The sequence below is a fragment of the Sinohyriopsis cumingii genome, chromosome 14 (genome assembly GCF_028554795.1).
Source record: "Sinohyriopsis cumingii isolate HCF-2022 chromosome 14, ASM2855479v2, whole genome shotgun sequence".
Taxonomy (NCBI): Eukaryota; Metazoa; Mollusca; class Bivalvia; order Unionida; family Unionidae; genus Sinohyriopsis; species Sinohyriopsis cumingii.
In genome coordinates this window covers 83,569,285-83,586,580 of record NC_142974.1, presented here as the reverse complement: position 1 = coordinate 83,586,580, position 17,296 = coordinate 83,569,285, and the positions used below count along the sequence as shown (strand labels likewise).

The 17,296-nt window shown below is 34.3% G+C and overlaps 1 protein-coding gene across 1 annotated transcript in view; it reads left to right on the top strand.

The window, feature by feature from the left end:
• Positions 1-17,296, top strand: part of LOC149784248 (uncharacterized) — a 43,855-nt gene that overhangs the window by 11,301 nt on the left and 15,258 nt on the right. Inside the window, exons 3-5 of the mRNA XM_089932966.1 lie at positions 2,150-2,297; positions 15,111-15,325; positions 16,309-16,625. Of these exons, the coding sequence (XP_089789092.1) occupies positions 2,150-2,297; positions 15,111-15,325; positions 16,309-16,625 (680 nt within the window). The remainder of the gene's footprint in view (positions 1-2,149; positions 2,298-15,110; positions 15,326-16,308; positions 16,626-17,296) is intronic.

Sequence of the window (17,296 nt, the reverse complement as noted above, 5' to 3'; positions counted from 1 at the left end):
GATATTCGAGGACCTGGAATTCATTCGTAATACATGATCCTTTAGGAGTTGTGTTTAAGTTTCTAGGATTATTTAGGATTTGATTCATACTAGAGTATGCTCCGCTAAAATTTTCATTGTTTAACCTGGATAATTAAATTGGTTGTTATGTTTGAGATAACTTGTTGGCTTTTGCTTTTGCATGTGACTTAGTGACCATAACGTCGTAGCATGAAGAATATTTTTGCGTTTTACAAACAGGTTTTAAAGTGCGAGTCTCATAATCGAATGTATTTGTTTAGCACATTTTTGACATCAAAAGTCTCTAATAATAATGAGGTGTCTTACACTCAGACTTTACCAGACTTAAAAGATAATCATCCCCTTTTTCCTAAACATATTTTACCAGTCTGTACTCTTAAATCAAATGACATGAAAGAGTGAAAGTCAACACGCTTTGTAAACTTTAACAAATAAGTTATTTCCCTAGAATATTGCTGAAAACGAGGAAAGGAACTTGCAGTATTGCGAATTAAATCCTAAAAAAGTCAAATAATTACAGACACTAGTCCTAGTAGTTTAAAGTCCATAATAAAACTCAGTACAAGCCCGGAATACGTCCAAAAATTGACGACGATGATATGGCTGTGGTAGCTTATAAAGTGTTGATGTGTTAATAATCTTTTGGTTAATTACGCTAATATAGCTCCAGGTTTGAATTCACTATAACTCTCATGGAATATCTCTGTCCAAGTATTTTATCAGAGCCCTTATGTAATTCGAGAGAAAATTATTAATTGAATTCAATAATTTGAAGAAAGTAGATTCCAGCCCAAAAATGACTGGTCACAACATGATTTTGTTAAGACTTAAAGTACGAAGGAACCAATCCTCTCAGTTTCAAGAATATATAATTCTCTACTTGACGTCATGTCACAATTACCATTATCTTTTAAAAAATCACCTAATGGAAAATAACCTTATAGAACGATCCTAATGTTTACAAAATAAAAACCATAATCTGGATTACACTCAGGTAATTCGAAAACCGAGACCAAAACAAACATATTTGCTTATGTTAGCTATATATCAGTTGTTTACACAGAATAAACACAAAAGTCAATTTGGGTCAAGCAGAAATGAACTCCATTTTGGACAAGAACAAGTCCAACATACAATGTTACAATGCAATGGCATGTAATGAAATAAAAAACACTAAGAAAGAATTATATTAAATATCCATAACACCTATCTATTTAGTTTAAGTCTTATGAAGTTGAAGACTTCACGCAAGAACAATTTATCGCAGAAATTGAAGATCTTGGCACTATTTCTGAACCTCAAGAATGCGTGTAAAGGAAGTGATAAAATGAACATGGTCAATAAATTTTACGTTGTGCAAAACAAATAGTCACATACTGTAACGAACAATGTTGCTTTTTAAAAAACAACAACTTTAAATTACAGTCAAAAGATATATTAAAAAGACTTTAGAAAGTCATGTGAGCAAATATAAGAATGGGGATAATTGTGTGGAAATGTTTGTTGGACTATAACTAAAATATGTCTATCGAATAATACACATAATAAAGAAAATTTTCTGATGAAATTGTGTAAGATTTTAATTTCAAATGAGTACAAAGTACGCTATAGACAAAAGCAACGTCACTGCTTTCATTTGCATCTGGAAAATCGCCAGTTAGAGAAATATAAGTGAGAGAAGATTCTTCAAAGTGTGCGAAAAGCAGAACGGTGGTAATTATGGAATTAAATTTAATGCTACTCAATTGTCTCAGGCAGTTCGTTTCTCCCGCAACATCGTGCTGACCTTTGCAAATTAATGTCATAAGTGAGAGAAAATGTAACTCACACCCATTTTTCATTGGGGTTGTTTAGAAAGAAACTAAGGAATACATTTGTAAATTTCCATGAATATGTGGTGCATAGAGCCTATGGTTATGGAAGCAACAATAACGCCACCAATAATAGAAACAACAAAGACGAAAACAAAAACAGGTTTCCCAAAACACAAGTAAAACAAACGATAGATTTACATAGGCGCTGCGGTGGTGTAAGTTCTTCCACTTTTTGCACAGGCAGTATAAAATCTGTATGACATGCAAACATTGACAGGATTACGATGTGTATTTAAAGTGCTCTTGTTTCCTAGGTGATCGATCATGTGCTCGATACGATACAAGAAGTAGCTAGATATGGGGAGGCAATCAATGCGAAGATGGAGGAGATGCGTTCCGCATTGGATCAATCAACCAAGAAAATACAAGAGCAAATCAAGAAAACACTTGATTGTATCAAAGGCAAGCCATTAGATTATACAAATCTGACCACAAAACGATGGTGATATAGTTTCATTGCCCTTTTTGTTCCAGGTGTACATAGCTATTTCAACTACAAACGGTACATACTTAGATTTGATATCACATAAACCGCTGATAGATCCTGATCTGCTCTGTTTCAGGAAATATGTATAGTAAAGATTACCGGGGCATTATTCAATTGAATAAAGAAGGGTCCACGTTATTAAAAACTGCATGCGCGTGAAGCACATACACGATACAGAATTTCTTTGAAAAGTTTAATTTCATTTCAGATTTTCATCTTCAGATTTATTACATGGCTTTTCAGATTCGGAAATAATTTACACACATACAAATGGAAATGTTTTAATCCAGCCACACATAGAAGATTTATATTTCATTTGAATACATCCGTTAGCCTTTTAGATCTGTCCAATCAAAATACCTCCTACCCCCCAAAAAAACCCAGACAAGTTTAAGATCAAGAGCGCATCGAGTGCAAATAATTCTTTTTCGTATTAGATTTGATAGCACGTGCAGCCACGCATAAACTTGAGGGATAGTCAAAAGTTTTAAGAGGGTGGGTGTGGAGGTGGGGTGGGGTGGGGTGGGGTGAAAGTAGTGATGAAATTTTGAAGTAGGGTTTAATTTTGTTGATTTGACGCCGGTAGAGGGGTTGATTTACTTTTACTTTGTATCTATTTTTTATATCCCAAAGTACCCCCCCCCCGCTTCGTATCTGTATTAACTGCTCTCCATAATTGGTGCCTTCTCATTCGTTTTGAAGTTTCCATCTCCTCGATTTGAGACAGAGTAGGTATAAACCTGAAAATTTTAATTGTGGTAAAATAAGCTTTCATACAAACTCTGTAACATCAACTTAGTTATCTCATGGATACCGTGTCATTTAGGTTAATTTTTCGATATCCTGATCCTTCTATATGAAATACGTCCGTGACGTCTGGGAAGTCAAAGCCGTAACGATCGAGGCATCCGAATATTTGTGAAAATTATTTGTCTTCACTGAGCGTTTCGTTACATCAGATCAATATTTGTGTTTGTTTGATTCATATACTCAATTGATTTCATAAACACTAAAATTTATGTAACGTATCGAATAATATCAATAGTTTCCGCTCGTTAAGGCCCCAAAAAAGACTCTAGACTCGATTCACAATTGTCATTTGAAAGAAGCAACCATGAAATATGTTATATTCACGAGGCCACTATATCTGCATCGTTATGTATGCTGCAATGTTGCTGCCATATATGTACTATCTCAAATTACTAGTATAAGGAAAGTGAAACAGTCATTTAGAGAGAGAGAGAGAGAGAGAGAGAGAGAGAGAGAGAGAGAAAGTATACCTTTATTTAAATATATCAACTGTCAGACGTAAAAGTATTGTATATATAGGCTCACCTTGCGTTTTGTCCACTCCAGCCGAAACATACATGCCACTGGAAGCGTTTTCTTTTCTCTTGATATGACGTGAAAATCAATTCTGTGACTTTATCTATTCTATATTGTGTTTTTTCTGCACTCAGTATTTGAAAATTACTACGTTCATTTCCAATACGTTTGGAAGTCAATTTAAAAGAAATAGTATTTTCTTTCATTTAAAAAAATGACTACTTTATAATATTTATGTCCAAATTATATTCCATACAATTGTACAATGCCAAGTTTTACGTGTGTGTGTGTGCGTGTGTGTGTCTGAGAGAGAGAGAGATAGATAGATAGATAGATAGAGAGAGAGATAGAGAACGACAATTTGGATATTTTTATATTTAATAATTAATAATTGATTTTTAGAACATGATAATAAGTGTAAGAAACGACAACAAAGCAATAAATACGCTACTATATGTGTGTATATTAATCGACAAATTTAGCATAAGCATATAGACCGAGTGTCGAGTGGCTATTGCAACTAGATATTATTTATATTATGAGCAATGTAGATAGATCCCAAGGAAAGCTTAAACATACCGTTACGACATACCAGATTACTGTAGTTTATTTGGTCCAAGTTCAGTTTTAATGTTTTCGTTCAGCGCAATTTATTTTTGTCTCTCATTCCAGATATTTGCTTATTTTGTCCCTTACGCACGGGAGGGGAGGTGTAACGAAATAAAGAAAATTTTTCTGATGAAATTGTGTTAGATTTTAATTTCAATTAGAAGACAGGGGCACTTAATAATTTTAATCGTTATTTTCATATGTTATTGACGCTTAATAAGTTAGTAGAAAGAATGTTTATATATGCGTATTATTGTACAACGGGCGGATCACAATCTGATATATCAGTTGTACTGATATATCGAATTGCTTTATACCAACACCTTAAATACCGTGCAATTTTTATATTTTAATATATATATATATATATATATATATATATATATATATATATATATATATATATATATATATATATATATATATAGTGGTGTGTGCGTGTGCATGGAAAATAGACAAGCACAGAAAATCCGATACAGGAACCTTAAGTGGTTGTTTGGGATTAGAAATCGCATATACATCCAACCCCTCTCCACTCAAGACCATTCAAATCGTGCACAATGAGCATTATTACTTAGTTTATCACTGAGCTTTAACATTATTCATACAACTATAATACCTTGATAATTATTTTTGATATATATTTTGATGTATAATTAGTTTACACTGCTCTGGTCGCCTAAGTGGTTAGAGCGTCCGTCGCGGGTTCGAACTCCGGCCGAGTCTTAAAAAATACTTATTAGCTGTCAGCATTAAGAGGTTAGTGTTAGCACTCGTCGGCCTGGTGCCAGGATAATGTGAATGAGTGGGACATCATGTTACATGTCTGCGGCACGATGTCCCAATGCAAGAGATAAGATAGTATAAGCTGCCACACTGGAGACATATTAGCGACATGACCAAACCTTGTTAACGCTACTGCCACATTAAAAATATAAATCAGACACACACACACAGATACAAATAGACACACATACACACAGAAACACACACATTCTATTGATAAATTGGTATATTGTCCATGATGCCTGACTACCAAATGTATCGAATACATTTAAATGATGGCACATTAAACATGCCTAGAAATGTTATAGACGACCAGTTTTACATTTATTGGTAACGAAGCGCAGTAAGTTTGTCTTAAATTAATGCGGAAGTAAAAATAAGTATTTTTTGTTTCAAATATCAAGATAGAAGCAACTGAATAGTTATTATCTTCCAAAAGGCTTGCTCTGTTAATTCTTCCAGCTGTTTAGGAAATTAATGTAATAGCCAAATAGAGCTTATTCTCACATGTGTGTGTACAAAAATGATGTACAAGGGTCATATAAACCTCATACATTTTCCCAAACGCATCTTATAATAGCTGAAATGAAGTCTTTCTGAATCCTAGATAAACAGTACTATACTACTTAATATCGCTAGAGGCCATAACTTGGTCCTGCTTTCATTTGTCAAATTAAATTTTTAACTTTCGTGAAATTATTGCAAACGATGCAGTAAATGTTGTTTTGATGCAATCAATCCTTATACATGTATTTGAAAATTCTATTATATAACACTTCCTTCATCTATGCCGGTTGTTGTGTCGTAAGAATGTGTTAAAACTTTCTGTCAAAATCGTTATAGTTCTTCATTAGAGGAAATACGTCAAAGTAGATGACGTTAATTCTTAGTCATTTTAGTGATGCAATGCCACTACCGAATGCGAACGGACTTTTAACACGTGTCTCGTTTTTCACATGGTACATATGAGACAACCAAAAAGGATATTATAGTAATAATTTATTCACACATATCTTTATGTTAAAATATGATATTGGTTGTGCCATGTGAACAACTTGAAATTATTTTAAAACTCGATAGACATGTGCTATGTCGTTATTGTGAATTTGGATTTAAGCATCAATAGCAGTTTGTTTTTCTTTTAATACTGACCAATATTTTCCATGATATCATAAGATAATTTACATTTTCTAAATAAAAAAATATACATTATAGGATCTCTCCAAAAAGAGTTCTGATTATTTTACTGTTGGTGGTTTACTTTAATTCTACTAATAAAGTTGTATTAATTCTATCAAGATCGCTATATGCTACAAACAACATTTTAATCCGGGTCAACCTAACTCAGGTAGTAGTCAAAATTTAGTGAGAAATATGTGAGGATATATGGGATGGGTGGTGTAATATAGAGGCTGGGTATACGTTTTTGAGCTTTCAGACATGTCTGGTACTCACTTGCTGTGAACAGCTAAATGTAAAGTACAATGTATTCGTCATGGAGCAGAACATGATACTGCATGGGACGCTTCAGACGTTAAATGATTTATGTGTAACATGATATGCTATTACGTCACTGACCCCATTAAAACATTTGATTACTTCTTTTTTTATACTAGCCGTCATGTATAGTCGATCATATGCTGAAAAGTAACGTTAAACCGTACAAAGACAAGAACGAAAATGCGTAGAAGGGTGTTCGGCTTTAAAGGACTATGATCTATGAAAAAGATGAAACCCACATATCATGGCTAACTGTGACTAAGTAACTTGTACATTATGTATTTGTGTCAGAAATTTTCTATACTGCAAAACCATTTAACCCTTCGTATTAATCTAATATCATTGTTTATAAAGTTCCACCTGACATAATACTCCATTCATTTGAAATAGTATTGGATTACTCATACACATAATCTATGCATAAATATATTGTATGGTATTCAGATGTTTCACTATTCACTTGTATCACATTGTAATTTTTCTCTCGAAATGCATGGATGAGAAGCGCTTTAGTTTAAGTACTAATACAGATTCAGCTCTGTGTTATATTTCTTAAAAAAATTACTGGAGGGTTTTTGAATCTCACGTGTAGCTTGAAATCGGCTTATATGGACAAAAGTCCGTTTGATCAGGGACGACTAACACTTTGTGGGATGTGGGTCGGTCACTTAGGATAGAGGGCCTCATAAATCTTCATATACACCCCGAAAGCAGTCCTTAAGCTGTTATTTATATATGTATCATTCTTTATAGCTATCCCGATGACGGGGGGTGGGGGTAGGGTGGGCGGGTGCACATTCGATCTGGCCAGGCTCAATCTTAGAAAGGAACATTTAATTAGATAATCGGCCTGCTAAAGGCGGCATGTGAAACAATACGTCCATGTTTGTCAGAAGATAAGAACAGACTGAAAATATAAACAAAAATTGCACACACATCTTCATTTTAAATTCTAAATGAAAGACGTTAACTCCATGTATTTAAATGTATGTTCTGGCGTTGATTTCATCGTATACATAGTTGCCCTGAATTGAGCATATATATATATATATATATATATATATATATATATATATATATATATATATACATACATTCAACAACAGTGCTGACTGGTTAGGGATGACCGATGACAACTCATTAATAGTGCTGACTGGTTATGGATGACCGAAGACAAATCATTAATAGCGTTGATTGGTGAGGGATGACTGGTGACATCTCAGTAACAGTGCTGACTGATTCGGAATGATTGATGACATATCAGTAACAATGCTGACTGGTTAGGGATGACTGATAACAACTCAGCAACAGTGCTGACTGGTTGATCGCGTCAACTTTGTGACAAAGGAAGATCTATCTTTTATTATTGCTAACATTATTTGCACATGGCTTGTAATAATCTTCAAGGGCAACCCCCCCCCAAAAAAAAAAAAAAACAGAGGTTGACAACTTGAACCTATTGGTGTGACTTTGAAGTGTAATACTTGTATGTGAATTGCTATATTCAGAGGTGAGGTATTGATTTGCATGCGCTCTGCAAACAAGGTATGTCACAATTCTTTCTTTTACCTAACCTGTCAACAGTGCATGCAAGGCCCTATGCAAATGTACCGGTAATCGAAATCCTAGCTAACGGTCAAAATGGACAGACCTTCTATCTCGGTCTGCGTTAGTTCCTTGAAAGAATCCCAACTTCAGTCGACACATGAAGCAGCTGAACAATGCCGTCAAAAGAAATCGTAATTATTGAAGAATTGTGCATTTTGGCCTAAATAATGATATAACTTTTAGCATTGTTATAATCTTCATTGGCATTATCAGTTTATGTGTCCAGACAATCGCGCCAAAATAGTACGTAGTAATGCAAAGAAGGATATACTGGTGTGTATTTTAAATGATAGAATTTTAATATAAACTCTATTAAAACAAAAGTCATAGTTCTAAATGTATATAGCAATGATGACTATACTTTAACAGGAAAGGAGGCTGTACAGTCAGCTAATTTTTTTATTCAATATATTTTTATTTCTTGTTTGGTTTTTCCCGCAATTGAATGCCATAGCTGTCAGCAACTGGAATTTTGGGATCGTATTAAAGAGTTCGTAAATAATTGCAACTTAGACGGTAAAGAACATCTGAAGAACACTTTAAACATTACAAAGTCCTTCCGTCATTTTGCAAGTATAAATGATTTCCGAGTTTTGTTACTTTTGTTCTTCCGACATCAATTGCCTAGTCACCATGTTTTAAGTTTTTCTTCTCCATAAATTCCAACAAAATGATTTACGGAATCGTTAGAGACTGTCCCTGTAAAATGTACATGCTTTTCCTGTTATTTGGTGAATATAGCTATGCTCAAATGTGTGTATTTACCTCATCCATACGTAATTTATTCCATCATCGTACTAGATTGGTTCAAGTGTCTTATCATGGCTGATACGACTTATTTCAATAGTTTCGTTGAAATATACTGTGTAAATGCGGTCCTGATCAACCGTAATCCGTTCTTCATACATACTTTGTTTTGTTATTGCTGAATTATATGCTCTCTATTCAAAACGCATAGTGCTCTTTCATGGCTAATGACTTCAACTCTCGATTGTTCATTTTAATGACCCGATACACGTAGATTAATATGTAAATAAATAAATCGTGCAAGCAGTACCTAACGAAAAGTGCAAGAAGGTGACTAGGTGGTGGCCGTCACAAAATGCATTTCAGATATGTCTGATCTTTGCGTTCAGCCGATTGGCTATCAGCACACACATACACGCACGCACACACACACACCACTGAGTTGAAACATCTTGCTGTGTAATCATAGCCTCACTAATTCACCATATACAATTTACTCTGAGTAGCTCTTTTAACCCCCAATAAGATCTGCGCAAAAATTACGGTGCAACTGTTCAATATCGTTTGTTGTGATCATTCCAAGTGCTTCTCATGGATAATCAAGAATAGGTAAATTAGTGTAAACGTTTAACTTTTCGCGTTTTACGTTTCATCTTAGGGATCACATCTCCAAGCTTTATATATATATATATATATATATATATATATATATATATATATATATATATCCATTGCTAAGCGTGCTTTCAAAGCTTATGCACCTAACGTTTGTTTAATATAAACGAAACCCTTACCGTGAAATCAATTTAAGAAGACTTCAGTCAACTGATTAAGAACTATAATTATAAACTTTTATCGAAGACTAAACTTCAATCGAATATTTTCCTCCATTACGAATACTCAGTTTGTTTTGTTACCTTTAAGGCGCCATTTACCAAAAATATGTAATGTCAGGTTGCGGCCATTGCTTCCATGTAGAAAACAGAACTCCAATGATATGTGTATGAAATCATGAACAGTTGTAGCACACCTTTGTCAAGGCCACTGCTAATGTGATCTTTGTCGTCATCATTAATGAACACGGAACATAATAAGGCTAACACTTATAGCGATGCAACTGCTTTGGGAAAAACATAAGGATACAACTTTAAAGGAGAGGATTTCTTAAAGAGTCTTTTTAATATAAAGCAAATAAACGTGTTTGTATATGTTTATATGTTAGATACAGTTCGTATTTGCATTACGTTTTCAAAAAGGAAAGCATAACAACATTCTCTTTGAAGATCAAGTTGCATTTGCCCGTGAAGACACTTGACGGTCGTACTGTAGTAAGATATTTAATGTTCTGCAGAAAGCTTTTGATAATACTCATTACAGTCTGTTAGCTTTCCATGGCCTAAGCTGGAATGTCTCATTATTTTTCGGGGACGCAAGCCTTTTAGTATATATGAATTGCCCGGATGTAACTATAAACTTTGATTTACGTATGAATATATTTCCATGTACTATATGGCCGTGTTATTTGATACGAAGGTTTAAATTTGTCCAACTCAATACAGGTTACTCGTGAATACTTTTTCAATATCCAGTTCACAGGTACATATTTCGTCACCTGAAACTGGGGTTTCCGAAGGCACATCTATCACGTAAATTTTTTTTACATATCATTAATTACATTTTACGCCAACCGTATATTTACAGAACGGATACAACATTCAGTGGCATTTAGATTAAATTATTAAATTAAGCAGTTGCTAATTCAATGAACGTTCTACAGCGCAAGACGGTATACCGGGATATAAATGCAGTTGCATTATTGCTCCAATTAATTTATATTGTACCGATGGCTGCGATTGTCTAGCATTGTTCAAAAAATATTTAGAAATATATATATATAACTAAAGTTGAATGTTGTAGCATATATTTATCAAATAGGAACAATATATCAATTTCAACAGGAAGAAAATACATTTATACATAATATATATATATATATATATATATATATATATATATATATATATATATATATATATATATATAATGACCGCATCGGTGGCCTAGTGGTTAGAGCGTCCGCCTCTGATGCGGTAGGTCGCGGGTTTAAAACCCGTCTAAGTCATACCAAAGACTTACAAAAATCATACTAACAGCTACCTCCCTTGGTGGTCAGCATTATGAGGTTGGTGATAGGACTGTACGGCCTGGTGTTAGGATAATGTGACGGGGTGGGACATCATACTACATGTCTGCGGCATGATACCCCAGTGCTAGACATCACTATTAACTGCCACACTGCAGACATCGTAGCAATATGACTGAATAAATTGTTAAAGCTACGATACAAATCCAAATCACACACGCACTAAATCGATCGATTGAGAGAAACCGGCCTTTGGACATTTTCGTATTTAATTAACAGTAATCATTTTTTAGAACATTATAATAGGTGTAAGTAACAACAACAACAAGAAAACATTGCATATATTACAGGATGTGTACCACGTAACCGAGAAATTTACCGTATAATGTCGACAAGATTTCCAACGTTGTAACATTAATTGTAAGTACACTGTAGACAAATCCCAAGGAATGTGCAGACATGCCATTACGACGAACCATATTACTGTAGGTTACTTGGTGTACGTTCAATGTTAAAATTTATATTCAGCCCAAATTCTTTCTTTTTCATGCACTCCATATTTCTGCGTATTTTGTCCTTAAGCATGAGAGGGGAGGGGAACGGAAAGAGGAAAGGATTGCGATTAAATTGTGCAATATATTAAAATCATTTAGAAAACAGGCATTATTAAAACTTTTTTATCGTTATTTTTCATACATAACTAATGATTAATAAGTGCACAACAAACAGTTGCAAGGGTGCCGGTTTCAACAATATTTATGTATGTATATTATTGCGTCATGGGCGGATCACAATGTGGTATACCAATAATCTCTCTCTCTCTCTCTCTCTCTCTCTCTCTCTCTCTCTCTATATATATATATATATATATATATATATATATATATATATATATATATATATATATATATATATATACATATGGGTGCTACATTGTTCGACAAAGCTTTCTGTCTCATGTTTTGTATTTCTTATAACTTTACATTTGCCAGGGCCAAGTATATAGGACTATCTTGGAATTGGACAGAAATAAATGTCTGTGGACAGATTACCCAGTATTGGACACATATGTGTAGTTGAACATTGCTTGATCTGTAACCTTTAAAACATAGTTTAGGACTAATCTTGTTACTTGTGATAATTTCCATTTTGGATTTATTTTGTTCACAAAAACCTGGATTTTTTAAAATTGCTTTTCCAATCAATCACATGGTGCGTTTTTCGTTTCATATGATCATATTTGAAACTATTGAAATTAAAGACAGTTCGAACAAACCTGGTATAGTTTTAATTACATACTTGTTTAAAGAAGTACTTTGAGGTTGAAACAAATATTTCATTTGTATCATCTTGTACAGTCTACCTTTCCCTGTCAAACCGAAGTCTCATTGATCTCATAGCCACGTTTATGCTGTGCAAATTTCCTTTAAGACGTCAGTTGTTGAACAATTACCATTTTCCTGCCCAGTTGTCAATCTGTTGTAATCATTAATCACATTAGTATTAATCACACAAGGCGACTTTAAATTCTATTACTTTTGGTTCTTCATGTTCACCATTAATATGATAATTCCAATGGTGACCTTTTTGTTTAATATAATTCAAATTGTGATCTTATTTCTTGTGGTTAAAAGGCTTTCTATCCCAAATGAAAGAAAACTACAGAATTTAATATGTTTCCATGACAACGAAAATTTACTCTTGGAAGCGATCCTATTGTTTTGCGCGAAATTTGTATTTTTGTGGAGTGGTGGCCAGCGTACACTTCCCTTGTTGAAGGATCTTTTATTCCAATCTTGTAATTAAGTGAATCTTTATCAGGTACAATATTATCACCATCCCGCGTTATATTAAAACATTTGCTAGGTACCATATATCATAGAGTTACGTCAAATAATGAGGGAAATTATATCAAATTCACCAGGTTACATCGTCTGTAAAACATACTTGTAAAGTGCTTGTGTTGTGTGTCTTTGATAGGTTCAGTCCCACCGGTCTCATCCTGTTACGCTGTTAATTAATCAATAACTGTAGCAGTGGCTCCAGTTATAGTGCAATCGACAATGTTGTATCAAATTCAAGTAATATTACTATAATATTTTCAGCTTCATCACATTGGTTTCTTCAGAGCAAAAGGGATTAAGAACATTTGAATTCTGGATGATGATTGAATGGTTTTATGCATCAAAGATATGCTCTCGTTTAATTTCAGTTATAAATTGAGGATCCTTCGTGCTTCACATTTTAGCTACCAACATTTTGAAACGATAACCAGAGAGAACCACTTTTCATATTTAGTCCCTAATACTAGTTAGTTAATCTATTTATTGTTAACATCTACATTTTTGGAAGTCAGGACTAATATATGCCCTTTGATTTTCGTTCCTCTTATCATTATACAGCTGCGGCTGAAACTTAGTATAGATCATAGAAGGTTAAACACTCCCAGCGGTACGCATCTGATATGAATATATCTCACAGTGGACAAGTGTTAGGATCAGAGGACCACATATATCATCAAACGTCTATCCGTGTTTTTCATGACTCTAACAGCTTAGAGGTTTCTAGCGATAGTTGGGGCTTGTGTGTAAATACGAGTTTCTATATAAGCTTACTAACTGATGATATATGTTTTATGCAATAAGGGCTTGGACTTCACAGGTAGGAAATTTCTTTATATTTCAATGTCATTGCAACATTGGTAGATAGTATCGTGGTTTGTGTGGCTAACACCATTTTTTAGGCTTTGCCATAGGTCATAAGTTTATTCCACTCATTTGTAAGAGACTTGCAACACAGAATATGATCAGATAGACCAGATATACCAAGGATTCAAACGACGCTAATCATGGTAGTTTCATGGAATGAGAGTCTGGATCTGGCTTCATGTCATACCCAGGATAAGATACGTATGTTCATCAAGTCTTGCTTATATGGCTGGCTGATCCACCTCTCGCGGTGTTCCCCATTATTCAAGCCATCTTATTCTGTCTGGAATCTCTTAGATGGTCTTTTATTCCAATGAAATTTGATTTTGTTCCTTAAACGAAGTGTCAGGGTCACCTCGGTGTCAGAAGCTATAGTTGCACACAAAGCAAACGTTCATTATAATATTCAATGGATCAAATAATCTGAAGATACAAATTAGCTTTTCTTGTAATCTAATAAAAACGTCACCTCCTGGTTATGCAAACATAGGAGAGGTAATACAAATATTTTACTATCTCGCTCTAATATTCTCTGAACGTTTTAGCTGACAGCAATAGTTTCTCGCTTTTATTATGCCAATCAAATCATTGGTATTTCAAATATGCGAGGTGCATTGTGCGTGCACAGTCTTGATGATTAATAAACTAGATGAATCGCTCTACTGTATTGATACATACATAATGTTCGAAAAAGCATTAGAATGAATAACCCGCTTAGACTATCGCACTCTTGCATATGACTTGTGACAGGTGTTGACTATCCATTCCTTAGATATCAGAGTCGGCTTGGAATAGGTGTTGACTTTCTCAGTGCTTGGATGGAATAGATCTTGGGCATCTCAGAGTTGGGCTGCGATAAGTTTTGGATACATCATCGATTTCCCTGGGTACTTTTTCATAAACGTTTAACGCATGACAAATCCTAAAACAACTTGTTACATGTCTCATAATGCTATTAAGTGAGACATAACCGGGAATAATGTTGAGATTTGTGTGCAGAAATTTGTGGGCTTTAAATAAAATGATTTTTTAACGTAGGAAATAATTTGGACATTTCAAAAGTTATCATGATTGTATTATAAATGAAATATTGCTGTTTATTTCAAACACATTGACCTAATTGATTTGATGGTGTTTTAAATTACGACCATCAGCTATACAAAGATTTCTTGCTTTGACATACTCGTCGGGATGGAATTTAAATTTTAAAGTGCGAGTTGACTATATGTCCCCAAAATATACATAACATATAGTCCACTCTCACCAGTAAATTTAACCGATCTACTCTTATTCATGTACAGTGGGCACCAATGGCAAACTCCCAGGCAAAACGATGGATTATGTGCTTCGGCTTCAAAAGTTGGAAGCTAAGAAACAACGTCTGGAGGAGTCCATTCTTATGACGCAGCAGATAATGGAGAAGGTCCAACAGGGCGTGACCGTTACCATTGGCGATATTGAATTGCTCCGGGGATGTATAAGCAGCTGGCTGGATGAAAAAGAGGAAAGCTACCAGGTAGTAGGCAGACAGAAATACAGTTTGGCTACCTTAATTTTTAGTAGTTTATGAATACCGTACCCATCAAATGTTGAAATATGGTAAGAATATATTTTCTGCTGTGAAATGCTTCTGGTGTGATTAATGAAATTCAACTGCAGTCTAATCAGGTAATATGTTATAATAATCATGTCATTGTGAAACAATCCCACTAAACCCTTACTACACTGAGTTTAAACCTTTTCATTTTAATAAAAAAATGTAAATAGTAAATATATATAATGGTACACGTGTTCGGGCTAATAGTTTCAAATAAACCTAAATCACATAACACCATGAGTGATATTAATTTCAGTTAGAAAACAACGGCAATAACTACAACAAAAAACGCAAAAGAACAATAACAGCGACAAAAAAGAGAAACAAACTATGAGAATATCATGCGTACACTCTGTAGTTTAGTCAAGATTTTAAGTTTTGACCTGGACATGATATAATTAGTGAGATTTGAAAATAAGCGTGATGTTTTATCTGCAGCAACCACACATGATGATTAGTGTTCTGATATTTTTAACCATTACTTGGCTGAGAGTAGCGACACAGCCTCAAGCTGAAATGTAAGGTTTCAGGATCTGTATGTCTGGAAGAACGAGAAGCATACCTATGTCATGCAATATTATGAAATTTGCATATTTGCACATTTCTCTGGTAGCCCTTCTATTGTTAGATTAGTTGATCTAATTATATTATCATGTGCCTATATACATGCTATATATAGATTCCACATCCTCATACTTATTCAGTTGAATACTGCTGTAAAATTTATATATTTTTTTGAATTCTACCAAAGAGAGGAATACTTGTCATATGAGATATACCAACTCCCCAACCTCCAACCCCACTTTTTCTCTTAATTTAAGATTTAATTGAAAAGTAATTCTAAATATGGCATTTGACGCAGGACTGAATGAAAACTAACAATGTTCTTTGATATCTTCCAGGTAGAGCAGAATCGTCTAGAGAAAGTTAGAATCGAACGAGAGGAGGAAGAAAGGAAATTGAAGGAGGAAGAAAAAAGAAAACGTAAGGATGATGAGGAGAGAATGAGGAAGGAAGAAGAAGAGCGGAGAAAGAAAGAAGAAGAAGAAAGACTGAAAAGAGAGGCGGAAGAGATGCAACGAAAGGAAGAAGAGAGGAAAAGAAGAGAGGAGATGGAACGAAAAAGAAGGGAGGAAGAAGAGAGGAAGAAAAGAGAAGCGAAGGAGAAAGAAGAGGAAGAGAGAAAGAAAAAAGATCCTGCCAATTGGACACCTTATACGTAAGTTTATATTTTGGATAGAGTTGTGTCGAGGGGTTGTAAATCCAAAGGTCACTGTCACTGTTATGTTTCTCCATTGGCTTTAAATAATATATAACTTTCATTGTGCGTTTAAAGAAAAAATAAGAAACAACTGAAATTAAATATGAATGCAATGTATGGTACATTTATCTATTCAAACAACTCTTAATGAACATTGTGAAATATGTAGACTTAGCGTCAAGAGAGAAACACTTACTCTGGCAGCCAATCCACATGGAAGACGTACCGACATTTTTTGAACAAATAAAATGTATCTTTCCAAAAGAGGAAAATACTATTGTGAAATCATACTCATTAAGACGCTTGCTTGATGAATTTGACAGCACATTTGGCATATTATTGACTATGTCATGGCGAGGAAATGTGACTAGGTGCCTTTCCCAATGACACATTAGGAAATCACGTGCAATGAGGGCTGAAAAGAAATTTCTGCCGACAAGTATTACATTTGCACTCAAGGGCTTTTTGATACACACGACAGTAATTATGTTCTGCTCAGACAAAACAGATCTGATGCACTCTACAGGCGAAACGTGTAGTCGCGATATGTGGGTATTCATGTCAAGGGATGGTACATATATGACCAGTATAATATAAGCATTACTAGTAGTAGCCCTATGTGGAAATTT